Source organism: Musa acuminata, chromosome BXJ3-8 (genome assembly GCF_036884655.1).
Source record: "Musa acuminata AAA Group cultivar baxijiao chromosome BXJ3-8, Cavendish_Baxijiao_AAA, whole genome shotgun sequence".
NCBI lineage: Eukaryota > Viridiplantae > Streptophyta > Magnoliopsida > Zingiberales > Musaceae > Musa > Musa acuminata.
Genome location: NC_088356.1, coordinates 967,537 through 994,464, shown reverse-complemented (window position 1 = coordinate 994,464; position 26,928 = coordinate 967,537). Strand labels below are relative to the sequence as shown.

The 26,928-nt window shown below is 37.3% G+C and overlaps 3 protein-coding genes across 3 annotated transcripts; 2 read left to right on the top strand and 1 right to left on the bottom strand.

Moving 5' to 3' along the window:
- The first annotated feature begins 200 nt into the window (after nucleotides 1–200).
- On the top strand, nucleotides 201–10,651 carry LOC135644846 (fimbrin-2-like). Its single transcript, XM_065162770.1, has 14 exons — nucleotides 201–447; nucleotides 542–712; nucleotides 825–1,051; nucleotides 1,149–1,320; nucleotides 2,843–2,881; nucleotides 3,007–3,075; nucleotides 3,187–3,303; nucleotides 3,758–3,972; nucleotides 6,741–6,893; nucleotides 6,992–7,191; nucleotides 7,386–7,543; nucleotides 8,190–8,286; nucleotides 9,972–10,063; nucleotides 10,164–10,651. The coding sequence occupies exons 1-14, from the start codon at nucleotides 361–363 to the stop codon at nucleotides 10,347–10,349; spliced, it is 1,983 nt and encodes a 660-aa protein (XP_065018842.1). The 5' UTR covers nucleotides 201–360; the 3' UTR covers nucleotides 10,350–10,651.
- A 3,272-nt stretch (nucleotides 10,652–13,923) lies between these two features.
- Nucleotides 13,924–14,929, bottom strand: LOC135645412 (uncharacterized). The gene is made up of 4 exons (XM_065163755.1): nucleotides 14,791–14,929; nucleotides 14,522–14,713; nucleotides 14,309–14,443; nucleotides 13,924–14,180 (listed from the first exon to the last, which is right to left on the bottom strand). The coding sequence occupies exons 1-4, from the start codon at nucleotides 14,794–14,796 to the stop codon at nucleotides 14,124–14,126; spliced, it is 390 nt and encodes a 129-aa protein (XP_065019827.1). The 5' UTR covers nucleotides 14,797–14,929; the 3' UTR covers nucleotides 13,924–14,123.
- A 7,986-nt stretch (nucleotides 14,930–22,915) lies between these two features.
- LOC103994138 (small ribosomal subunit protein uS7) lies at nucleotides 22,916–26,638 on the top strand. Its single transcript, XM_009414446.3, has 4 exons — nucleotides 22,916–23,079; nucleotides 24,364–24,635; nucleotides 26,082–26,285; nucleotides 26,364–26,638. The coding sequence occupies exons 1-4, from the start codon at nucleotides 23,023–23,025 to the stop codon at nucleotides 26,416–26,418; spliced, it is 588 nt and encodes a 195-aa protein (XP_009412721.1). The 5' UTR covers nucleotides 22,916–23,022; the 3' UTR covers nucleotides 26,419–26,638.
- Nucleotides 26,639–26,928: the final 290 nt, after the last annotated feature.

The window sequence follows — 26,928 nt, the reverse complement described above, 5'->3', positions numbered from 1 at the left end:
CGCTCCCACTTCCATCTACCGTCCATGGTCATGCGTTCGCATGTCCCTCGAGATCTCAGTCGCGATTAAGTATTTGAATTCGGACGCTCCGTACGCGTCACCTCCACTTTTCCGTTACAATACTCGCTTCTCTCTCTTCTTCAATCTGAGCTCTGAGCTGCAGACTGCCCCACTCTCTCTCTCTCTCTCTCTCTCTCTCTCTCTCACGCCATCGCTATCCCATCTCTCCTCCACCAACCTCTCCTCCTCCATTTAGACCCCTTGCTCGCCATCTCCCACAACCAGATCGAAGAAGCAGAGCGAGAAGGTGGGAGATCCCTCCTACCCGGCCAAGGAACAATACATCCCCAGGAAAAATCAATGGCCGGCTTTGAGGGCGTTGTCGTCTCCGATCCATGGCTCCAGAACCAGTTCACCCAGGTCGAGCTCCGTTCCCTCAAATCCCAGGTATGCCAACGACGACGCCTATTCCTTGGATCGGTTTCTCTCTCGCCGACCTTGTTTCGATTGATCGCGGTCTTCTGTCACGTCCAAAATCTAGTTCCTTGCTAGCGGCGGAGGCCGAGGGTCCCTCACCCTCCGCGATCTATCGGCCACCATGTCGAGGCTGAAGATCGCCGGCGACTGCCTTACCGAGGACGAGCGGGCTGCCTTCCTGAGGGAGTCCTATCCCGACCTCGACCATCATGTCGACTTCGAGCTCTTCCTTCGGGTCTGTTTCTACTCTATTTATTTGTTTCACTCTTCTTCTTCTTTCGGCGGATATGCATTCTAGTAATTTCTTTGATCGGTTTACGAAGATGGATCTGTGTATTCTCCTGAAGGTGTATCTGAAGATGCAAGGGCGGGTTGGTGCCAAGAACTCATCATCGGCCTTCCTCAAGGCCGCCACCACCACTCTGCTCCACACCATCAGTGAGTCCGAGAAAGCCTCCTACGTCTCCCATATCAATAACTACCTTGGCGAGGATCCCTTCCTCAAGAAGTACCTTCCCATCGATCCGACGACCGATGATCTGTTCGAGATAGCCAAGGATGGCGTTCTCCTCTGGTGATCCTCGGTGCCCTCCTTGTTATCTTTGTCGTTGGCTATTCTTGAAGTCTGTCGATTAGGGAGGAAGATTGATGTTTTTGTTCTGCCTGTGAAGTAAACTTATCAATTTGGCTGTCCCCGGGACCATCGACGAGCGGGTGATCAACACGAAGAGAGTGCTGAACCTGTGGGAAAAGAACGAGAACCTTATGCTGTTTCTTAATTCAGCCAAGGCCATTGGGTGTACGGTGGTTAATATTGGAACGCAGGACCTAGCTGAAGGGAGGGTTAGTATCTCTTGCCTGTCAGTACCGTTGGTTCAAATCAGCTTTAGATGTTCTTATGTTCCACTGAAGTATGCTTTGGTCCTTGTTTTTCCTTCAAAAGTTCAAAATGGAATTACTCATAGTTGTCATGAATCTTATGTTTTGTTGTCTGCTTATTACTTGTATAATTCAATAAATGCCTCCTTGATTAATTGTGAAGGTATCTCTGATCATTATTTTCCTACTGTTCTCATAGGAGCAAGAGTACCTTAGCATCTTTGTTGTTGCATAAACTGCTATTACTTGAATCTGAGATCGGCAAACGATTATCAACATGATTTAAAGTTTCCCGTGGTTTCAATTTTCAGGAAATACTCGACTTTGACTCTTGTATTGCCTCTGCTTGCTTCTATTATGGCAGCAGTCTCTTGGTGTAAGAGTATCATTAACATTTGGTGCATTTGCTTTGGCCACTGACATATGGCACTTGCTATTTCCTTTAAGATGAGATGGTGGTTGGTTAGGATCCTATGATCTCTCAAGCAAAAAGCAAATAGCAATCTTGTGCATCTTAAGTGAAAGAGTAACACTTTCAGGAGCATTCTACACTGATGAAGATATATAGATATAGATATATATATATACATATATATATCAGCAAATTAAGCTGTTTTATTTGTTTGCCATGTAATTTTCTATTAGGATTTTAGTTGTTGATCTTTTCATAAATTCTTCTTAAATCATTGCTGAGGAGATGTAAAACGGGCACCTCCGTCGGTGTCATAGTCCTATGTTGTTGCTGATTAAACTTGTTTGGTACAGAAGTGAGATGATAATGGCTGTCAGAAAGGTACTACTCCATTGAGTCTCGCAAGCACTTGCTTGTACAAATGTTTAGCATGTCTAAACACATTGACTTTTTGATAGTTCCAAACTTTTTAGGCATGAAGTTGAAAATTATTTCTGAATATTGGAGTTCTTAAGTATCATGCAGTTGGTCTAATTTGTTTGAGATTCAGAATACGTTTCACTTTAGTTGTTGACCATATATTTTGATCCAATTTTCTTTCAATGATGTCACTTCTATCATTTGGTTGGATTTTTATTATTCATAATTGGTTTACCATATTTGACCTCACTGTAGTGGCTAATACTTGATTGTACATTGTATCTTCTATTAGGGCCCACTATGCAGTAGTATATAGGAAAATCTTAGAAAATACTAAATTAGATGAGGTTGTCCACTATTACATGATGTATCATGTGGATGAGATAGTGGCAAATATTGACATATTCATTTTCACTCTATATGTAAGCAAACTCAAGTTCACAAACAGACTTGCATTGAAACTAAATAGGTTTTGCAATTCACATTAATTTATTTGCATCATTATGCTCATTTTGTGCTAAGGGCTTGAATCGTTATTATTACTTTGTAGCCTATAACATACTGAAATTATTATCTTCTTTAACCTTCTGCCATTATCTTTAATCCAAAGTGATTTTGTGAATCATTTGCTTATCATTTGTTTATGCTTTTCAGCCTCACCTTGTGCTTGGACTAATATCTCAAATTATCAAGGTATGTCTCTATTCTGATGCATAAGCAAAATCTATTTTGTTGTCTTCTAGTGATCACCGGAGAATTCCCAACTACTATGATGGAAAATGGATCTTAACCTGTGTTTCTGATAATATCACTATCAGATTCAACTTCTAGCAGATGTTAACCTGAAGAATACTCCTCAGCTTGTAGAGTTGGTTGATGACAGCAAGGTACTTGATATGTTTTTTCTTATAGCTATTACATCTTAAGATTAGTAGCGGTTGAAAGCTTTTCACCAAGGTAAAGCTCTAAACTATCTTTAAGTTCATTTGGATTCACAGGATGTTGAAGAGCTGATGAGTCTGCCACCCGAGAAGATTTTACTTAGGTGGATGAACTTTCAGCTCAAGAAAGGTGGCTTCAGGAGGTTGATAACCAACTTTTCATCAGATGTGAAGGTACAACCAATATAAAGATTTTAGATATTCATTCAGTCTATTCAGTCCTCTTCCTCATCCTTCTGTTGCCATCACTCTGCCAACCAACCCCTCCCATCTCTTTTTCTTCCTTTTTTTATTTGTTTGCCTTTTCTCAATATACCACATGTAGAACATCTAAACGCCAATTCATGAAATGACCTAAATCAAGCCTGAAGTAGTTACCAGACAATCCTAGGATTCTTTACGTTTTAATTATAAATTCCAAAGAGAACTTTTGTTTGAAGATAACTAATCTCAAAACTTCCTATCTTTTCCTCCTTTCTACTCCGTTTACATTCATTTTCATTGTATTCTTCATGACGATATGAATTCAGTTTGTGACAGAAAACATGATTTAGTGTCGATTCTGCACTCATGGGTACCATTGTTATAGTAACAGCTAATCCGGTCATATCATCTGTTTCTATTTCAGGATGGAGAGGCTTATGCATGTTTGCTAAATGTTTTGGCTCCTGAACATAGTAGGAAGCCTTATCCAAGTACAGTGAAAGATCTTCTTGAAAGAGCAAAATTAGTTCTTGAACATGCAGATAGGATTGGTTGCAAAAGATATCTGACCCCTAAAGACATTGTTGAAGGTTCACCAAATCTTAACCTTGCCTTTGTTGCGCATATTTTTCAGAAAAGGTAAGGGTCATTGGCCTTTTTATAATCTAAATATTTTGAGATAACTTTATGTAGAAAAAATTGCTAATATAAAGAAGAGGCCAAGATTTTCATTAAGCTGCTTAGTTTGATTATTTTCTTAACATGCTTGCATGTTGCTTGTACATTCCTTACATGCTTCTCTTTGAAGGTATACTGTGTACATTTAAAGAAATTTATCTGCAAAACCTATTCTGCTGGTTGTTGCATTTTTTCTGAGAATATTTATGTTGTAGATACTTAGACTTCATTGCCTGCTATTATAATTATAGAAAGAGCACAGGTGGGGAGCACAATCATTAACTAGTGTGATCTTGAGGATTTTTTACGCTTACAGAAGCTCACCTTTTGCTGCTAATAATTATACTCTACAATTGTCACAGTTGTCCCTAATTACTATGTATGCGGATGGTTTTGCACTCAAATTTTTATCTACTTGATCAGTTGGTTGACTTTTTGCAAATAATGTCTTAGGTATTGACCTAAGTACTAGTCCATGCCTTCAAAATCGAAGTGTAGCCACCTAGGGGCACTAGTGCCATATATACATAAGATTACTTGAAGCCAACATGAAAAGGACATGATTATGATGGAAACCTAGAATCAACACCACATAAACATGTTTGACTCAAAAATAAAGCAAATGACCCACTTTAAGAATAATTAATTTTATTAGTTAAATTGAATATTTTGAAATATAAACATGAACTGAGATGAAGATAACCCATTGACAAACTAAGAGTTACACATAAACATATAAACTATGTGTATAAGTAGTCAATAAATATAAGTAAGAAAAATCATGTGATATCCATATAAAACTGCAAATTATCTTTTTTCATATGCTGATGAAATATAAAGAGAGTTGAGTTTCAAAATTGGGTATAATACCAAATGTTCAATCTAATGACACAAAAAACATATACCTATCAACACTAAGTATAGCTCAAAAGTGAAATTCATTAATGGTTAACCTAAATCTGTTCTTATGTTGACACTCAGAATCACCCAGATCCATGTCTAGCTCGGAAGGGATGTTAATATAGTTGTCCTCAGTGAAAACATCATCAGCCAAGTTCCACTTACAAGATAATTGCTTATTCTTCTTGCCTTTCAACCCAAAATTTAGGATGTATAGCACAAGGCTATGGCAATTGGTGGTGGGTGGAGTTCTAGATCTTTTCAGCAATATCACCAAATTTAGACCATCACTCATGAAAATAGGGTTTTCATGATAAGTTTGCCAAGTTTGGAATGACAACCCCAGTTCAAGTAAGCATTTTTCTGGCTTATCCACTGTAGAAGGTCCAGCACCAAAGATAACATTTTATGGAAACAATATGGATCTATCATGTGTTATGTAGGAAGCAAGAGGAAACAATTGAGCATATTTTCTTCACATGTGAATGTACTAGAATGAGATAAAATGATATATGTAGACTGTTGCTATACTTTGTTACACCATGATAGAAATGGTACATGAAGAAAATGATGCTAAGGCAGAGATTTATATGTGCATTTGAAATCAATCAAACAGTAGTATTTTCCAGGTAATAGGAATGGACCATGAACAATCTTCATCTTGCTGCCAAATCCTACTATTTCTTATACATGAGAAAGGAACTTGAGATGTTCTGGCATATATAGTTTTCATTTTCTCCATCTTGTTATTATTTATTATGTAATTTGTTTTATGCATTGTTTTCAAAGAGGAGCAAGTGTCATGCAGACTTTTTCTATGATTGGTTTTAGTGGTAATGTGGTGACTATGCCTCTCTTTTTTTTCCCCTTCATGTAACTTTTTACATTGTTCTTAATATTATAATTGATAGAGGTACCAATTTGGCATGCCATTACACCTCAAACATTCTTTTCAATAGGATATTCTGTATTACCTGTTACCATAAACAGATGGGTTAAAAGCATTTTGTGTGGCTTCACCTTTTCTATAGTCACTTTCAAGTGAGGGTTATACCTTTTATTAACATATTTTATTGATGAAGAGGTTTTTAATTTTAGTTTTACCATTTGATTTCTAATGGATAAGTTAAATAAACTAACAAGCATAGATTGCTGAAACTTTTGAGATATGATCAAGAAGGAATAAATCTGAGTATCATAAATCTTAATTCATCCTCCACTAAAACCTTCTATCAACTTGAATTTTTAGTGAATAATTGATTGAGTCGATAATGGTAAATATGAGTCATCACTTCCACGTTTATTTCTTATCCTGTGATATAATGTTTGTCGTAGGAGAGATTTCTACTAGTTACAAGTAGACTTATTTTTCTCAAGAGTATACAAGTGTGTTTCATTCGAGAAATGTGGCTTACTAAGTATTCTATATATACTTAGTACCTCATTAATTATGAAAAATGCTGCATCCACATCTTGTTGAATGCATGTCAAGATAAATTAAGAAATAACATTCACTTTTTGTTCCTTTCTTTGTTGTTCACCTTATGCAATTTTTTATGACAAAATGGACAATATTGTTTTATACAACTTACAACATTCTCAGAAACTTAAATAATAGAATTTGTAAAACTATTAATTTTGTCTAATATATATTCCTATTCCATATGAAACATCGTAATTTAACTTTTTGGGCTGTGTATTGCAGCTGTATGAATTTAATGTTTATTTACATGTGTAGTATTTGGTGGGTCTTTGACCTTTGAGAGACCCACAAATGCAAATATTCATCTACACCTTTTGCAGAGCTAGATCTAATTTATTTTCTACAGGAATGGATTATCATCACAGATGAAGCAGGTCACATTTCTTGAAGCAAATTCTGATGATCCACAAGTTTCAAGGGAGGAAAAAGCATTTCGATTATGGATCAACAGTCTTGGAATTTCAAATATAAATAATGTATTTGAAGATCTTAAAAATGGGTAAAAAATTTATAGTTCTTATTGCTAGTTGTTAAATATTGTTTTAAAGCGTTTTGGAGCCGGCATTCCTAATGACATATTTATAATTTAACATGCAGATGGCTCCTTCTAGAGGTCCTTGACAAGGTCTCTCCAGGAATAGTTTGTTGGAAGTCTGCAAACAAACCTCCAATAAAAATGCTATTCAAGAAAGTAGAGAACTGTAATCAGGTAGTCAAAATTGGGAAACAATTGAAATTTTCCCTGGTTAACATTGCTGGACATGACATTGTACAAGGGAACAAGAAACTCATATTGGGTAAGACATCTGCAGATTTCCTAAAAATAGATATAAGTGACCATTAAAATTAAATTATGCATATCAAACTAATTTTTTAAAGTAGAGCTTGATCATGGGACCAGTTGAAGTTTTTCTTTAAGTGGCTTATTAGCATCTAAAATATATGTTTGTGATTTGAAAGTCTACTAAATCTGTTTATACTTCTGTTCCAGCTTTTCTGTGGCAATTGATGAGATACAACATCCTCCAACTTTTGAAAAATTTGAGATTCCATTCTCGTGAAAAGGAGATAAAAGACATTGATATATTGAACTGGGCTAACAATAAAGTAAAGGATTCTGGAAGGTACTCACGGCTGGACAGCTTTAAGGTATTCCACATTTCCCAGTTGTAAGGCTTTGTTGACATTCGGTGTACTTGTTCCTGATCATAGCATAAAGTCCTGAAATAGAATGATAACCTTAATTAGAAAAAGAGAAGCTTACACAACTTCTTTGCTGTTAATAAGTAAAGAACTCTGTTTCTTGGTTGTGGTTTCGTTAGAATCTCCCTCTGATGTTAACAACTGAAGCTCTTTTTTTCATGTTTATGGTTTTATTAGAAATTCTCCTCATACTACTAATTCATTAAAGCTTTTAAATCTTAATTATAGTTCTGTACATCTATTAGTACTTACAGGAATATTGGTTTTATGTTATGATTTGCTTTTCTTAGGTTCCAATAAATATTTGGGAAGTACAAACTATATTCCTTCTTTTGATGACTATTTAGCTAAATTTAGTAGCATTGTACATTTGATCACATATTGCAGAAAAAAACATAGCTCTCAGTTTTGCATTCTGCAGTAAGCAGATAGAAAGAAATGCCAACAAAAAATGTTAGATTGATTATCTTTACACTAGTTTGATTTCAGACTTTGTCTTCTTATGCTTATGATAGAACTTTAACAATATTTCTTGTATTACTTTTTATTACATAGAACAATCTTAAGCCAATCCTCTTTCCCGAATTTGCAGGATAGAAGTCTTTCGAGTGGAATTTTTTTCCTTGATTTGCTAAGTGCTGTTGAGCATCGAGCTGTGAATTGGAACCTAGTAACTAAAGGACAAAGCGGTATGCCCAAAGTTGTACTCACGTGAATGAATAATGACTTTTGAAATGTCTCATTTTTTGGTGTTGCATTCTGTAATGTACATTCAATCATTTTTAGTTGCATTTCTTTGAATTTTATAGTAAATTTTTGTGCTAGATGGTTATAGGTCATCTTTTGGACATCTCTAAAAGAGACAATGGACTCTATTACACATGGATATGGACATGGGCTCAAACAAAACATATATAACATTGAGAAGTAAATCTGTCTAATTTACATATCTATTGTCAATCCTCAACATGTCTTAGAGTACGTGCAACTTATGAATGATACAAAATATAAATAAGTGGAGATAATACAAGTGTCTTAAGTTATTTGAACTATCAGACATATGCCAAGATGAAGTGTTAGTGACGTAGACGAACACGGCATAGACCAAGCAGAAATATTTGGTAAGATATGTGTTTCATGGATGCAATAGTTAAATGTGATTCGCCATTTTGTAATACTGATGTGAAAGGTAAAGAGGAGATCAAGGAAACATTAATTAAAAGCAGCATAAAGGTTTTTGATGGCTTTTAGTTTGACAACTGATATTGCCATAGAGCTCAGTGACAGAAAAAAAAAAATTGAAGATCTATATACACAACTGTGGCTTGTTATGGTCACAGTTTTAATTTGCATAGAGTGTTTTATTAAAAATAATATCTCTTGTGAAATAAGAATCTCTTTATATACATGAGAAAGGAGCTTTTTTATTTCCATATTAATTTGTAGTAGGTTTGTGTAATAATTCAGAGCATCAACATGAACATGACTTTATTTCCATATGATATAGGAAATCTCTTTATATACATGAACATGACTCATTCTTGTTCCCAATCATCAATAATTATAATTGCTTTTGCCTGCTTAACCCTGTGTATGGTTCCAATTCCTTCTCCTGAATATGCTTGTAGATCGCTTTAGCGTTAGTTCTGATGTGCTTCTGAGTAACTTTACTCGTCTGAACTTGGATCTTACAAGCTTTAAATATGTTAATAATGTGTCATATAAGCATTTTAAATATATTTTTTTAGCTGCTCTATATCTTATATAAAACCAATGAAAGCAGCTTTTCATGGTCCCCATGGTATACATTTTCTTTATTTCTGTGGTAGATTTAGAATTTGACAAAGCAAATGATGCATAAATTAACCATCCCCAGACCCCCTCTGTCAGTTGGAACCTCATGTGACTGTTCTTTTAATTTTTAGAAAATTGACCATCAAGTTTGCATTGCATCTGGTTTCTGATGTGGGCTGCTCGAGGGGTTTGGTATATATTGCACCAACGTTTCATCCATCTGACCAAATTCATACCAGGCCTTAATTTCCAACTTTTCTTGCTCTGCATGAAGACTTTTCTTTAACATATATCAAATTTCATATTTCTTTCGGCCATGGAGAATGAAAATTGTTCTAAATTGAAAGATGCAAACTTCAGCAAGTTGCTTCTTTATTCTGTATGGCAGACTGTGATCTAATGTAGGTTGAGATGACAATTCAGGCGAGATATCTCCATGTCTCTGTTCAATTATCTAAGAAATTCACAAGGAAATATCTTGCTTGAACTTGAAAATTCTTATCAATATCCTTGGACATAAACAAACATATATCTTTATTACTCATGAAAAATTAAGGTCTAATTTGTGGAACAAATGCAGATGAAGAGAAGAAAATGAATGCCTCTTATATTATTTCAGTGGCAAGGAAGCTTGGTTGCTCTGTGTTTTTACTTCCAAAAGATATATTGGAGGTAACTTCATTGGGTGGATGATACAAAAGCCAGTTTACTATTTATTTAAACTACCCACCGATAACATCATCGTGTTCTATCTATGGTTTACTTCACTCAGGTGAATCAAAAGATGATGCTTACTCTTACTGCCAGCATCATGTACTGGTACTTAAAGAGGCCAATCACAGAGGACGGATCAGTGTCTTCGGATGGAGAAAATGGAAGTTCATCAGAGAGTACCTCCAGCTCCACTTCAGATGACTCTGGTTCAGAGTCTTCATCTGATGATAGCGGAGGTAGATAATTCCGACGCGGTCATATATTCTGACAATATCATCTGACTCAGTGTGTACATCTTTTTGTTCTCGTTTTACTACACCTTGATAGAAAAATGTTTGGAGCAGGGAACTGATCCAAATAGCAATCTTCCTTTTTGGCTTTTTGAGTTGGGTTTGTGATTGCGTTGCTCATTAAGAAATGTATTTGATGGAGAAGTCAAGCTGCTATGATTGTTGTATAGGCTAACCCTAAATTTTGCTCCTGTTGTCTTATTTATATTGTGAAACAGCAAAATATATTCTTGTATAGTGGTTAGCATTTTGCCTAGACTGCATCTGTCTTGTTCTTGGTATATGCCATTGCTTCTGCTTCTTTTACGCCTGCAAAACTTGAACTGGAAACTTAGTTAATTGCATCAAATTCACGCAATTTTTTCTCAGATCTTTACAGGATAAGGTATGGATTGTCACAGGTATGCTATTTTACCAATAAACGGATCATCATCTATGTTAGTTAGAATTTGTACTTCAATTGTTGATCTTAAATTTAGTCCATGAAACTTATCCAGTGAAAATCAAATTTCAGAGTCATTTTATGCTGTTAGCCAACATCAAAATTTTTTATGTATTTGACTAACAGGGCTAATACTGATTCTTGGTGAATTATGCAGACCATGGTTGATTAAGAGTCATGGTTGTTGCCAGAGTTTAACATTTATTATTATTTTTTGTGCAAAGTGTAAGTGATGAGTACGAAATTTGATTTCAAGAATCAAGGCTTTTATTGAGATATCAAATTCATAATTTGATCTCTCATGCACCTCGGAAGAAAATAGTTTCTTTACCTTTCATTTTATGTATTGTTGAATGGAATCTTCTTTTCATGCATTTTAAATGATCTTTGTTAGATCCGTAAATTAGGTTCAAGTTCTTTGTCATGCCAGTTTGCTCGCAACGAACAATTAATTGTTTGATTGACAGGAAGTACTAAGAACAGAGTGTTGATTGTTTCTCTACCGATGGCAACAAGCAATAGTGGCAACATTTTGATTTCATCTTGATACTTATTTTCCTTTTTTTTTTTTGTTTTGGCAGAATAATCTTAAGAATATTAATTTGTCCATAATAATTTTTGTATTTACTTCATATTTAAGTTTCAGATATATACAAACGCTCAAAAAGTTGCACGTATGTCATTTCAGTATATCTCTGTCAGTTAATCGTTCTTATAATTACATTAAAGCTCAAATTAATACTAACGATTTGAATTGTCTGAATGAATATAAATCTAATATTTAGATATCAAAGGGCAAATATCTTATTTCCATGCTTTGAAATGACTGATTCTTAGAAGAAACGTAAGGATAGAACTTTTTGCATGTGAATTATTTGGGTCCACAAAGCTCAATTGCCTCAAGAGAGCCCCCCATGCATTTCTTATCACCATCTTATCACCGATGTGGAATCATAAAGGCTAATGATTCGAGTCATGTCAAAAGAGTGAGAAATGATTTCTCAAAGATCGATACTGACAAAGAGATACCATAGAAAAGAGAATGAGCAAATGCCACATCAGCACACTGCAGCATCTAAAACTAGATATGAAAGCCAAACAGGACTACTTCTTTGAGCTTTACTCCTCTAAATTATTGCTCTCATTTGAAGAAAGAAAGGCTATTGGGATTTTATTAGATTAATGACAAATCTCAAGAGGCTTAAGTAAGTTGGAGTTGGTTTTGGACTCAAATTCTAATGATGACCATATAGAGTTTGATCTTCTCACTCCAGCATTGGACTTGAGCAACAAGCTGATGATAAAGAAGTGGAGTGAGAATGCACAAAAGAAAAGCCATCCCCACAACAGGTAAAGAGGAACTAAAGCTGCTTTGGCAGTACCAACACAAAGATTCCAGCTTTATTCTTTGCTCATCAAAGTTCTTAGGTAGCAGCATGACCATGAGTCAAGTCTCCACTTACTGCTGTGTGCATTTGGTTTGAGTGATTGGGTAGGTTGTTGGAGGAACATGGAGGTCCACTTCTTGAGCTGAAAGGACAACTCATGGTGAGAACTGAAACATGAGGCTGAGATGCATTCCCTGTGTTTTTGAGGATACTTTAAGAGTTCTTCTCAATCAGTCATTTGCATTATGTTGACTCTGCAGTCATAGAGCTTTTCTGAGGAGAAAGAGAATGCATGCACTTGCTTCGATGAAGAAGATAACAGAAGCAGAGAGAAAGCTAAACTACTGGGGAATTAAATTAGGTTTCAATCCATACACACAACTTGAACTTTCTGACTCCTTTAAAGTACAATGCAAAGAGGGGAAAGAAAAAAGAAAGACTGATATCACTGAACACAGCAAAGACATGAGAATATTATGAACTGAAGAAGATCCTGCTGATTTATCTTCTTTCATTTGCATTCTCTGAGGTTTCCACTGGTATCTAACTTTTCCTTTTTGTCTGCTGTGCATTGGGTCGAGAGTTCAATCCCCTCGATCCTTGCAATCCCCGAGTCTTTTCTGTAAACCTGCTATCACCTTCTCCATCTTTAAGAGAAAGGTGCTTAGCATCTTTCGATCAAGATTGTAGCTAATTCCAATGATTACACCACAGCAAATGTTTGGTAAGGGTGCAAAAGTGACAGATAAAAAGAGAAGATATCAAAAGCTGGATCAAGAACATCTGACTGGAGAGAATGCTGCATAAAGAGAACAGAAGGATACTGTTGAGGAATCAAGAAAAAGAAGACTTTGAATTTAAATTTTGTTTCTTCAGCTGCTGTGGTTCCTTGTGATACCATCCATCACAAATTTGCCATTTGTCTAAGTCATAGGAAGGAGTCGAAGAATCTTTAACTTTAGGTCGTGTCCAAAAATAATTAACAAGCGAATGTATGAGCAAACTATCATTATTGTTATGCCGATACACCGACCCAATAAACACTACAAAGACAACTATAAGGTTTATTAGGCAACAATAAATAATATATTTGAACATATCATGAACTTAATAATTTGCTTAAGTCGTGTGGCATACCGGTGACTATGTGAGTCATTAATGCATATATAGCCATGATGAAAAATCTAAAGTTGGATCATGTGAGATACTTAAATCTAGAATCCACAAGTGTCTCTTGGAAAGTGACCCACTTGTGTGCTTCATTAGCCTGCTTTTTTTTCTCTTTCTTTCTGGTGCTGTTGGACATGTTCTTATTCTCTATGATACAAAATTATCATCAGGTTGATGCATTACATTCTTCTGAAACAATGGACAGTCACAAATTCTGTCAGAAAAAGAATGTTATTCTCACATATGTATGAAATTTAAGACTGAAAAAAAAGCTTAGCTTGCTAAAATTAACATTTAATAAAGGTTCATCAAATGAACAGAGTTGAAAACTTGACAATGTTTTATGGATGAACACCAGAATCTTCATACACTAACAAGGATATTAAACTCATATGCCAAGGTAACCTTTACTTCAGTGAAATGTTATTGATGTCTACCAACTCCTAAAGTTGATGATCCCTTAGTTCTTTAGTTCTTTAGCACAATTTCTGTGCTAAACTAAAAAAAAGAAATGTTAGATGATAAATAAAAGTCAATAGAAGAAGCCAAATAATTCCTGTGAACAATGCTACATAATCCTTCAAAAACATAAAGAGTTTCAGATCACATTCCTAATAGCAGAGAACTCAACACCCATTACATAAGGCAAAAAAAGAAGAGAAAAACAGAATAAAAGGAGATTATAGAAACACCAGTTCTTTGTAAAGCTGCTCCCTTCTTCCCTAGCACTAGGCAATGCAATTGAGGCAGAGACACCATGCACAAAAATTGGACAACAATTTTTTCTGCAAAAGAATAAAGAGAAGAAAAATAATTATAGAAATTAGGGGAAAAAAATTGGTTTCCAAGCATATCATTAGATCCAAAAATTCCTGGCAGAGTCAATAGACTGTAGCTGAAAACTTGGACTTGCCTTCTTTGGCATTTGATCAAACGTCTCTGGAGGTATCTTGTAAAGGTCCTCGTCAACAGCCTTGGGCTTCCTAAGCTCCTGCTTCCCACAGGACTTCATCTTCTCCCCTCCTCTTCTCTCTCCTCCCTTCTTCCCCTTTAGGCCAATGAACGAACAAACTAAGAACAAAGGAAAACCACCCGACCCAGCAATGAATCAATGTCAAGATCCAACCTTTGCGGTCTGCTGATCTTTCTTGTATGGTGACAACACCCGAAAGAGATCCTCACCATCTCCCCCAAAGAGACGAGGCCTTACCAGACCAGCCTCCCTCGCCGATTCAAAGTACTGAGAGATGGAGATCTCGTCGTAGAAGCTGAAGTTCCAGTGACCAAATGCCGGAACCTGGTACCTTGTCATCACATCCTACGCATGCAGCAGACACATCAAACCATCACACTGCACGAACTAGGGATGAAGCCGCTTCAAGTCGTTTTGCTTACCTCCATTTCCTTCGAGAGCAGGAGAGAGGCAGGAGCTGAGGCAGGGATCGTCGCTGCAAATGATTAGATAGGAAAAGACAGAGTGCATGCACAGCTTAGGAAGAGGGAGGGGCTGCAGAGCGTATGTAGTGCGCTCTGATGCTGATAAAGTTGTAGCTTTGCAGCTGATATCTCATGATGTATGCGAGGGAACGGGAGCTACCATCGCATGTTGCTGCCGCTGCTGCTGCTGCTGCTGCCCAGGTTTGGAGACTCGAGAAAGGTGGAGGACAGCGATCGTGGTCCAAGCAGAGGATTAGGAAGACGAAGAGTAGTGGGAGGAGACGGAGGCTTTTGGTGGTCTCGCGCACTTGTTCACGAGAATAAACGATTCATGTCGATGTGTTTTCATCACAACCGTCCACAGTCTTGGTGGGTTTATCTCCACCGTTGGCGTGACTCCAGTGCAGGGAGACCCATCTCTATACGTAGAAGGAGAAGAGACGGAGAGAGAGAGACTGCATCGACGCTGAGCACAAAAAGACACGAGACATAATAAGACCGGGGGACGCGTCCAGCCCTGCGTACGTCGAGTACTATCACTGCGAAGAACCGGCCATGAAGGGGCGCAGAGCATCTTCAACTCGCCTGCCATCACGCAGGAGGAGGACACCGGCGAGCATGAGGCCGAGTCGACCAAGCCATGCATCGAAGCAGATGAAGCTGTACTTGGTCCATGTAGCTCATGCTGTTTGGATTCCTCGTGTTCGCAGATTGGTCGACACAGTCAACTGTGCCCACAGTTTGACTAACCACGTCACCCTTCGCTTTACAGCAGCAGCAGCAAACAATTTGTACTTTGTCCGATGAAGCTTCAGAAGCCATGAAACACACACTTAATCTCTCCTGCTTTATGAGAGTTTACATGCTTTAATGCCTCTGTAATGATCCACTGCCTATTCCTTAGATAGATATTCTTGACGTTGGAGTTTATTCCTGCAGTCTCATAGCTTAGAGCTCTTGTGGTTGCACTGTATCTAATGACGAGACTTTAACGATCAACGGAATCAAGGCATTAGACAGCAGTGTAATAAATATGCTTTCTGCCAAACTTCAGCTCAACTTAGCATAGAGCTGCAGACTCCCCCTCTGTCTTGGCATCATCACATTTCCTCTTGAATCCTGGTCTTGTAGAAGTCTTAAAAACAAGTATTAATTCACTCATGTACTGGAGATCCGAGGCGAATCCAGACAGGATCATCCTGCCTTTGCTGACAACCACCATCTGAAACATGTGCTCACGTTGATGCGCCTGTGACTTGAGTGGACAGCATCCAATGCAAGAATAATATATACTGTATGAAAACAAGATCAAAGTTTGTCTTTTTTTTCTTTATTTTTGGAAGATAGAAGATCAAAACTCCTTTGGATGATATTTTGATCGAAGCAACAGTTGAGTTGTAGATCATGTCCGAAGCAAGAAGATGAAGTCAATATAAATGCATGAACATTCATGCAAAGTTCAATTATCATGTAAGAGAAAACAAAGAGAGAACAGGTAACATATTTAGCGAGCTGGAGACAAACATGGGAAATTAATTACCGATGGGCAGTTTGGTAATTGACAGGGTATATTCTTGTATCACCCGTGGTAATAATCAATAGTCACGTCAATGCCAACGTGAAGTCTCAGAGTTGATATGGTGCATTACGTTGACGTGACATCTCAGACTCGGATGGAATGATCATCTATTCTCACACTATCAAAGGTCATGGTACCGTGTAGTATAAAACTATTTCGGAAAGTTCGAAACGATGCCGTGTGGAATCGATCCGTACAGGTCGATCGATGCATGCACGGAAGGTACGAGTCGACCGTATAAGGAGTCAACGACTATTAATAGAACATGTACTATTGATCTTCATTAGCATATATAAAAGCCAACCTCCTGACTAACGTAAGGGGTCGAACTTTGAATATCTCAACTCCTTCTAACTCCACCTAACATTGACTTGAGTTTTGGAAGGGTCGAGTCGAGAAATCTCCTTTCGACCTGGGCTTGTATCCAGAAACTCGACGAAGAAGCAGCAACGAGGGAGGAAGAGAAACTTCTTGCTTTATCTTGGATCGATTCTAGAAATAAAGTCTGCACCCGATCTGACGCCGACCATCCAGTTCGAGCAGCTATGAGAGCGACTCTGCGCACTGGAGATCGGACTAAGCGTGCTGATCCATCAGCCGGTTGCTCGACAGTAATTGATGAGAGCACTCCGTCTGTGGTGGGGGACCCTTCCATGCTTTGGTTGCATGGAGCTGCAACGGGACGTGAAGTCTATCGCAGTGCGTCACAGTTACACCACTATCACATCCTTATATGTTGCGATTGCTTGTTCTTTTCCACTGTACTCCACCATCTTTCCTTTCCTCTCTGCCGCATCTTGAAGTAGATATGGCCTCAAAGAACCCCTCCGATAACACCTTTCTCTTCTTCCTCTTCTTCTTCTTCTTCTCCATGGTCTTCATTTGTGCTCTTTGCCGACCAGGTTCCAAGTTCTTTGACGACCACTCCTTTTCCTTCTCTTTCTCCAAAGATTTGCTGCAACGACATTTGATTCAGAAGTTCTATTGCAGGCTTTGCAGGACAAGTAGCTCACACAAGTTTCCTTCCACCAAAGCATGGCAGCAGATCACCGGTAGGACTGTAAACCTAAATGTAGCTTGTATTGTTGGTACCAACATTCATGTATCACGATTGTGCATATTTTAGGAGATGGCAACCACAGAAGGGTCATGGAGATGGAGGGATCGGAGTACAAGGAGGCTGATGATAGGATCCACAGCTCCGACGTGCACCTACAACGAGTGCAAAGGTTGTCGACTCAAGTGCAGAGCCGAGCAAGTTCCGGTGGACGCCGGCGACCCCATGAACAGCGCCTACCGTTACCGATGCGTGTGCCACGGGTGACCCATCCAAACCTTGAACAGCTTTGCGTCGTGGAGCTCAGTGAGACCATATTGGCTTTTGTTCCCCCATGTATTTGAGTTACCCTACGTTACATGATCATGAGTTTCTTGTTCATCTTCACTTTGATCTCATGGTAATACTTGCTTTTGCTCTACGTACTTTTTCATTTCAAGGTAAAGCAGTTCTTAGAAACCTATCTTTTCTGCACAAACAATATTCCTGCTTCAAATCCAAAAGAATGCTGTAATATATTTTGTGAAGATGGAGAAATTGCCAGGAGATTATCTTAACATTATTATATGGTGCTAAAATAAATGGAAAAGGAGTAATTGTACATAATGAGAGAGAAAAAAAAAAGGAAAAAATGATAGGAACTGTGAAAGCATTAAATTCTTTTCTATCAAGTAGTTTAGTACTTCCTATTGCTTAGATATTTTTAATGTTGTGGTTGATATCTGCAGTTTGGTAGCTTAGAACTCTTGTGCTTGCACCATGAACAAAGATAGAGCTGCAGAATCCTAATCTAAGAGTATTAATGTTGCAGTTGACACCAAAAGAATGCTGTGGTATTTTGTGACACTACAATAAATGAACATTTTTCTTTTACCTTATTTATAAGACAAAACTTCTTGAAGAACTTGTAGAGAGTCATGTGCTATCTTATTAGAAGTGGCTTTCAGATGATCTCCACATACTGCAGTCATTTTATCATGTATCATCATACTGTTCCCTGGTAATTAAAATGCATGACATTTGAGAGTCGCACAACCAGCCAACAAATACCATCGACATAAAACTATTGTGGTTCTTTTGTTTTCTGAAGGGAAACGTAGATAACTACTATAAGAAACTGTACTAGGTTTTGGGACCAATAAATGTAGTGGAACCCACGTCTAAGCTTTTGGAGAGCAACCAGGCCGAGCATCCATTAATACACTGGTAAAGCAGTATCCCCAAGTAGATGTCTCAGCTGCAGACAAGCCGAGAAGCTAATCTTCCTTAATTGCAAGATAGATAGGAATAAAAGCTACAGTACTGTCGTCAGATATTAATCTTCCCTGACTTCTATAATCTGCAAAAATACATAAAAACTGTTTACTGCATCAAAGTGCATTTGTGTTGAGCATACTTAAGTCAGATTTAGATTTAATATCTGTCTCTGGAGAATGTGGACAAGATTTAATATGTTGTTCTGATGGAAGACAGTGCTGCAAAAACAGTAAATTCATGGAGATGTCAACGTACAAGCTTTTATCATCTCTCCTGCAATCATGTACGCACTGAAATGCATGACGCCCCCCCCCCCCCCCTCCCCCTGAATCATTTAATCGTTTGAGACCGAGCAATAAAAATCTGGTCCTTTCTCTGGGCTTGGCTGGTCAACAGCTTCATGTCCCGCCACCACTCAAAAATCCTTGCCACAAGGAAGCACTGAATCCTTCAGCGGTGGTTTGAACTTGAGGGGATGATGGTTTTGCATACACGCATGTATAGCCACCCACTGCTTCTCCCTTTTCTTTGTCCTCGGGAATTAGGGTTTGAACTGGTGTTCATCCTCCCTGTTAGGGTTTGAAGAGTGGCAACTTCAACTTTCATCATCTTCGTGGAAGGGATACATTTCTGAATCACAGCAACACTTGGGTGATAGGCCACCAGTTGAGCGAATCTTGGGAGTCATATCAGCAATATCATACATGGAAAAATGAAAGGGCATGTCCTACCTGATAGGTGGCAAACATTCCAAGCGGAGACATCATGCGTGCTTGTCTGTACTGAGATACGTACGTTCACTTACGGCGAGACATCATGCATGCATGAAGTGGTCCTCTTGATGGGGGAATCATCATCATCACCATCACCATCACATGGCCACCCTCCTGTGTCTTCGGGTGCAACGATACAGATAATCCATGGCAAGGATGGATGTTCTACGTCAGGCCTGCGCATGCATGGGCTATGATGGATCCCGACGGACCTCGTCGCCGTCGTCGTCGCCCTCGGCGCCTCATCGTGCTCGTCGTGTCCTCAGCCAGATGTCTTCGAGGGGGCGGTGAGAAAGCAGACGTGTATCCTTCTGCTAATCGAACAATCTATACAATTAACAGGGCCTAAAGGCACTTTCATGCAGCAGAAAAATAACTCTTCTTTGTTGTTAGTCTCAAAGGAGTTCAGTGCTCTTATCATCTGAAAAAGCCTGCCAAAACTTGCTGTGACATTAAAAAGAATTTTCATTAACGCACATCACGCTTACACGTCAATTCAAATTTGAGATTTATCATTTATGCAATATATCTCAATAGAGATTTACTTCTATTTAGCAAAAAAAAAAAAACCTAATTAGCTTCTCCTAAATCTTCTACCATTTGAACATTCTATATATTCTTCTTTGTCATTAGACTCACATGTTCATGATTCAGAAAATATACAATCTTGTTTTACAAACTCAGAAAAACCGCCAATCTTTTTCTGTGACTGACAAGTACCGCTGCTAATTGACCATTTTAATTACTGTTGAGAAATTACATAGAGAACTACATGTTTAGTGCTTACATAAAATCAAAAATTATATAAGATACATGAGACGATCTAACATAAGAGAGATCGAGATATCTTAATATTACAAATCTAAGTATGATGATGAAGGAGATCTCACAATCTCCTCTTTAGCGATGCTCCACACATGGATGAAATGACGACAGATCTCCTCTCATAGCACGTTCTTTTCTCACTTTTATGCACGTAACAACAAAAGTCGACTCTTCTTACTGTCATCACACCCCAAATAGGGGCTAATGGTAAGGGAAGAAAGAGGAGGAGAAGATAAGAGGTAGGTAGCCAAAGGAGTTTAGCCCATGACCGTTTGGTCTCCCTCCTATTTATAGAGAGCTCTCTTAACTTAATCGATCCTGTCATATTAGGTATTGGATCTTCATCCATTTATCATGACATATTGGATACTAGATCTCCATCTAATTATCCCTAGCTTAATGAAAATTAGATCTCTATCCAAATATATATTATAAGTTCTTATTGGATTCAATTAAATAGGGGTTTATTGGAAATCGCATATATAATCCTCTATTCATTGCGTCATCCACCATATATGTGTGACCCTCTAAGCCTAATACCAAGCTAGCTGTGAGTTGCACTCGTCAGAACTCTTTCTGACTAAGTAAATTATTATCCTCATAATAATTGACTCAACTCATCGACTACAAATGTAATATGCCACTACACCATAGTCCCTAGACGGTACAGGAGGAATTAATCTATTAGACCTATTTGCCCTTAGTTATCGTGTATCTAAAGTCTTTCATCCATCTAATATCCCAGAGATCGTATACCGGGCATGGCGTTGTAAGGCCCATATGAAATCTATACGAAACTTATTTTAATCAGATTCTTTCGTACAACTCTTTCTCTCTTACTTTGAATCTTATGCTTATTGGATTTATCATGATCCAATTAACCTTGGCTAAGGATTTGCCTAAGTGAGAATACACAAAATATTCCTCTTATGATACCGAGAGTAGATAATCCTTTATTGACACTCAATTGTATTCATAAGGTCGACTACCACTTCCGACAAATTGTACTAAATTTGAAACTTTCATACATATAAGTCTGGTATCAAAGAATAAAGTACTCAAATAAAAAATATTTAGTGTCTCAAGTCTAATGATCATATATATGACTAATCACTATCAAATGATGATGTATCACTAATCATCCAACATTTTATAAATGGATCATTTAGTGAATTCATTCTCAAATGAGCACTTGCACTATATCCCTAATATCCATACATAAGCAGTTATAAGATCAGCTATTTATATCGTATGGACAAATATATAACGTAACAGTTTGTCTAACTATTTCGATGTTCCTCTTGAATATAACATATGACCGAGAATATTTAGCAATATGTGTCACGATCTTATCATAATCTAATCCTCATTATACATATTTAATGACATCATAATATATATTTATCATAAAATAAAAAAATATAATAATAATAATAATAGACTTGTTCGACTTTTGTAATTAGCAATTACCACATCGCAAATGCTAGCGAAAAAAAAGAAAACTCTTCTTTCTTGTTTGACTCAAGTTTCTAGATACCAATCTTCAGCAATAAATTGCCAAAATTTCCTGTGACAGACAAGTACTTCTAATTGAACATTCTACATAGTTAGCAGGACCTAAGGCACTATCATCCAGCAGAAATCTGTTCTATGTTGTTTAGCTCACCTGTTCAGACTTTTCGAAGCTTAACTTGTTAAATATTGCTTTAGATTGTACTATTTCACATCAAGCAGAAAGCATCTCTTCATACTTGTCCACTAAATGTAATGGTAAATTTGCAGCCAAAATTTACCTTCGGAGTATGCTTTTATCATTTTATCAAGCTGAATTGTGATCGACATTCATTGGCAAGTCAAATTATATATATATATATATATATATATATATATATATATATATATATATATATATATATATATATATATATATATATATATATATATATATATATATATATATATACTTTTTCACTATTAACAATCTTTTACTATTCCTATTTTCTTTAAAATATAATAAAATAATATTTTTACTATTCATAACTCCTCTAATTTTATTTTTATTTTTATTTTCTTTTCCCACAACCCTTGCCTATGTACCTTATTGTCATAGACTCTTCCTATTACCCATGCACTTAACTAAGTAGTTTACAAAGATTCAGAATATGATATCTTTTATGTTAATATAACTAACTAATAAGATGATATATTTTTGGACTACTATCAAATATACATAATCCAAAAAATATTAAATCAGTGTAATAAACATCAAAACTATTCATCCCATTTCATCATTTGTCTTTTTTTTCATTTACCTCGTGATTAAGATTTAGGAGGAGAAGAAGAAATGAGGTTATAGATAAAGAATAAAAAGATTTTATTAAAATTAAATTATAAATTAAAACAATATACGTCTATTTATATAAAAAAAAATAATTTAGAAATATTCAAAATTTGGGTGCTAAATAACAAAAAGAGATGGTAAATATTAATCTCCTTTTATATTTGGCATTGCCAGTGAGCATCGTGGATCCATCGTAGCCGTCCGTTTGTTTGGATCTTCGTCAGGTCGTTAGCATAAGCACGCAAACCCCTTCTCCCTCCCTCTACAGTAGGTTTCTCGCCGCCGCTCGATCGCTTGCGCTCGTTCTCCTCGCTCTCGTTCGTGGGCTTGAAAACGGGTAGCTGCGCTCGTCTCTCTAATGGAGATCCAGCAGGATGTTAAACTCTTCAACCGCTGGTCTTTCGACGACGTCGAGGTTCCATCTTTCCCTACTAAGCGACCCTTTTTGCGTGGCTCATATTACTCTGTTTACTTCTAGTCGCGCCGCGCCCGGTTGTTGTCCTACTCTTAGATGATACGATTAACAGCTTCGGTGCAAGATCGAATTGAATTACGACATCGTGTCCGTAATCCGTTTGAAGTACTTGCGATGAGGAAGCTCGTAGACTTCTTCGTTTTGTTTTCTATTACCGCACAAAACTTTTGATTCTTTTTTCTTCTTGTCTGTTAAAATGGTTGTATCTTGGTGGTTCTTGTTTTCTGGCAAGCTTCCTCCGCAAGAGGCTCTGTAGGAAACAAGCTCTTTCTTCTTTGGTTTCAACACAAGGAGTGTGAAGAAAGTTCAACCATACAACATTTTCAAGTTCAAGGCGGTGAACTAATCCAAAATGCGATTTACAATGAAGATTTAAGAAGAAATTTGTCAGTATTCTTGTTTATCAGATAATTGAAAGGATTGGTAAGATTGTGGACGGGTATACGATGACATTGATGAAAGGGACAATCTTTGATCCTTCTTTAGTTGGAAGCATTTCTAGGAGTAAATGTTGATTACAGGTTCGTGGATTTTGACCATAGATGTCGTTTTTAATCTTTCTGGGAAGGGGCTCAAAGTGTGAGAACGCTATTATACAGCTCTGGGGTTATAAGCTTGGGTCTATTAGTTTTGGCACAAATAGTCTGGAGTTGGTTCCATGGTATCTGCATGTAATGTTGTGTATTTGAATGCTGTTGCTTCATATTTACTTCCTGATATATTTTTAATTGGTGTTCCAAGGGGTTTGGAATTTTCAGCATGTTTTTGGAATGTTGATAAAAAAATGGGCGGCTCATTGAATGAGCAATGCATTTAGCCTTATTTTTGCAAGCAAAATGGCTATTTTGATGGCTTGAACCCTAGTCACCTAGATCAGAAATGAGCAATCTTGTTGTGGCACTCTTGTCCTCATGTTCTTGAAATGTTTCTGTACATCCAAAATGCAAGGGAATGATGCAGTCTTGTTCACCTCTACCATGCACTAAGACTTGCCCTCTTGCTCTTGAAATGTTTGTGTACACCCAAAATGAAAAGGGATGATGTAGTCCCATGGCCCTATTAATGCATTATGCTTTAACCAAGCAATGATAATTGTGTATTGCCTGTTAAGACTAGTAATCATCATTCACCATTTGTTGCTTTAAGTTAACGCCAATCTCAATTTGTTCTCCTAGTACATCTGCTATCGGTAATGAGATTAATCCCATTCTCCACAAAATGCAGGTCAGTGACATTTCACTTGCAGATTACATTGCAGTGACTCCTCCAAAACATGCTACCTATCTTCCACATACTGCAGGAAGATACTCGGCTAAGAGGTTCCGTAAGGCTCAATGCCCAATTATTGAAAGACTTACCAATTCGTTGATGATGCATGGTCGTAACAATGGGAAGAAGCTAATGGCTGTTCGCATTATTAAACATACAATGGAGATCATTCATTTGCTTACCGATGCAAACCCAATTCAAGTAATTGTGGATGCAATCATTAACAGGTAATTCAGCTAATTTTTAAATCTCATTGATACATATGAGCATCTTTTACAAGTGAGGAAACTTACATCATTCTGCACAAGTCTTTAATTGCTATTTCTTAACTACTGTTGAGAAGGATGCACACTATACATGTTTGAGACCAACAAAAGGTAGCAAAATAAAGAAACAACAAGCTGTAATTTTAGTAGCTTGTGTCCTCATGCATATCAGGGATGTGTTCTAGTTTTTATTTATTCGTCCACTCTCTGGAAAATAATGAAGTTCTCTCAAATTTCAATCCGTTGTTCCATTCCAATTATTTCATGGAATACCTAGTTATTTGGAACTCTATAGGAAATGAGAGAACAAGTTCATGGTAGGAAATTCATTTCTGCCACTTGCCACTGAAAATGAAAATGCTAGAATGGAATTGTATATAAAGGGTTTCTCTCGCCCTGGCTTTTATTATTTCCTTATGCCAACCAAATATTTTTTTACCTTTTTTTTCTCCTATTGTTGTGTGCTTGTTCGCTTCTTTATGTTCCTTGGAGATTAAATAGAGCCTAGATATCTCTCCTTGCAAAACATGAGCATGATGTCTTACTGAAAAGGACATTAGATAGTTAATATTTGGTTGCCATATAATCGTTAGTTTCTTTTAGCGAAAGGAGAAAAGTTTTGTTATATCTATTTCATCAGACAGAATTCCTAGTTCGTCCTTAACATTTTGGCACAACTAGATTTTTTATTTTTTATTTACAGCTGAGAAGTAGCTTTGGTACTAGTTGAATGTGCTACAAGTGACCATCGAGGATTGAAGAAACTTTAGTGGTAACAATTTGGAAAATGGTAAACGTCATCTCAGCAAAGTTTACATTTTTGCTGACCCAATTGCAGGGAGACCAAAACCATCTTTTTTTCACTTCAAAGAATTCTCAAGCAAGCAGGGTATATGTCTGTCTAGCGACTTGTGGTTGTTGGTACAGTACTGTGATCCATCCACATGGGAGTACAAGAAGAGAACTGAACTTTGCATAGATATCTTTACTTGGAAGCCTCCTGTGCTGATTGTCGCATGTCGCAGTGGCACAGTTTGGGAATGGGAGTGTTTCACCAAGTTGGAAATTTTGTTTTCAAGTTAGTAAACTGTAGTTATTTTCTGTTGGAGTTGGTTTGACGTTGTAAGGTCAAAATTCACTTGGCAGATTTATACTGATTCAATTTAGAGCCTGCCCAGTACTCTGCAGTGCTAGTTTTTGATGCCACAATCAATTTGTTGACCATAGCACACTAGAGGTTCTCTGATGCATATGATGTCATAATTGTTCTTTTTTAATTGTTGCTTTCTGGTTATGAATTTCTATCTAGATATTAACTGCTGTATTTTTCTGGTGCTTTGCTCCTATGGTTGAATGTGCTAATTCTTGGAGATGGGCATATTTCTTATGCTGTTATTTTCATATCAGTGGTCCAAGGGAAGATGCAACTCGAATTGGGTCTGCTGGTGTCGTTCGACGACAAGCAGTTGATATCTCACCATTGAGGCGAGTCAACCAGGCAATCTACCTCCTCACCACTGGTGCCCGCGAAAGTGCTTTTAGAAACATTAAGACGATTGCAGAGTGCCTCGCTGATGAATTAATTAATGCGGCTAAGGGTTCTTCCAACAGGTAAGACTTTCAAGAGCTTCTCATCTTTCCAATGCACTGTTATCACATCAACTGACTATAATGGCATGTTTCGGACAGCTATGCTATCAAGAAAAAGGATGAGATTGAACGAGTTGCCAAGGCGAATCGTTGATCTCAGTATGCTATGCCATCATCCTTGTCGCTTCGCTTCGTTCGTCTCCTATTTTCTGTATTCTCAATCCATATGAAGATTTCCTTTAGCTAAACAAGGAGGTTGTTGCAGGATTGACTTATGGTATTCGGCAACTATTTCATTTTTGTTCTGTATTGCGGAGCTGAAAATTCTGTTGTTTGCTGCTGACTAATTTAGTTGATAGATCATTTAAAAACAAGTAACAGTTGCATGCTTGCAGTCTACATAATGGCTTGAAATGTTTCTCGTAAATTCGATTTGAAGAGTAATCATATTTTAACCGTTGATTATTTCTTATGTTTGCAATGCTTTCTTAATGTTCCAGCCGAGTTAGGAATCTATATATTGCTAATAATCCTACATTTTTTAAGGTATTCCGAGTCTATTTAACCTTATTGGATGGATTCATGCATCACTGAACGAGGCATCGCGTCTCTTCATCTGAGTTCCCCTTATACCGCAGCTGTTATTATCATTTATTTCATCGTT

Bases quoted from the DNA above. Each gene is read 5' to 3' on its own strand.
- LOC103994138 (XM_009414446.3), top strand. From the start codon at position 23,023: ATGGAGATCCAGCAGGATGTTAAACTCTTCAACCGCTGGTCTTTCGAC. The intron at 23,080-24,363 runs GTTCCATCTTTC...CACAAAATGCAG, and splicing joins GGTCTTTCGACGACGTCGAG to GTCAGTGACATTTCACTTGC. The intron at 26,286-26,363 runs GTAAGACTTTCA...TGTTTCGGACAG, and splicing joins GCTAAGGGTTCTTCCAACAG to CTATGCTATCAAGAAAAAGG.
- LOC135644846 (XM_065162770.1), top strand. From the start codon at position 361: ATGGCCGGCTTTGAGGGCGTTGTCGTCTCCGATCCATGGCTCCAGAAC. The intron at 3,973-6,740 runs GTAAGGGTCATT...TATTTTCTACAG, and splicing joins GCGCATATTTTTCAGAAAAG to GAATGGATTATCATCACAGA. The intron at 8,287-9,971 runs GTATGCCCAAAG...GAACAAATGCAG, and splicing joins AGTAACTAAAGGACAAAGCG to ATGAAGAGAAGAAAATGAAT.
- LOC135645412 (XM_065163755.1), bottom strand. The intron at 14,444-14,521 runs GTTGGATCTTGA...ATTGGCCTAAAG, and splicing joins AAGATCAGCAGACCGCAAAG to GGGAAGAAGGGAGGAGAGAG. The intron at 14,181-14,308 runs GCAAGTCCAAGT...ATTCTTTTGCAG, and splicing joins TTGATCAAATGCCAAAGAAG to AAAAAATTGTTGTCCAATTT.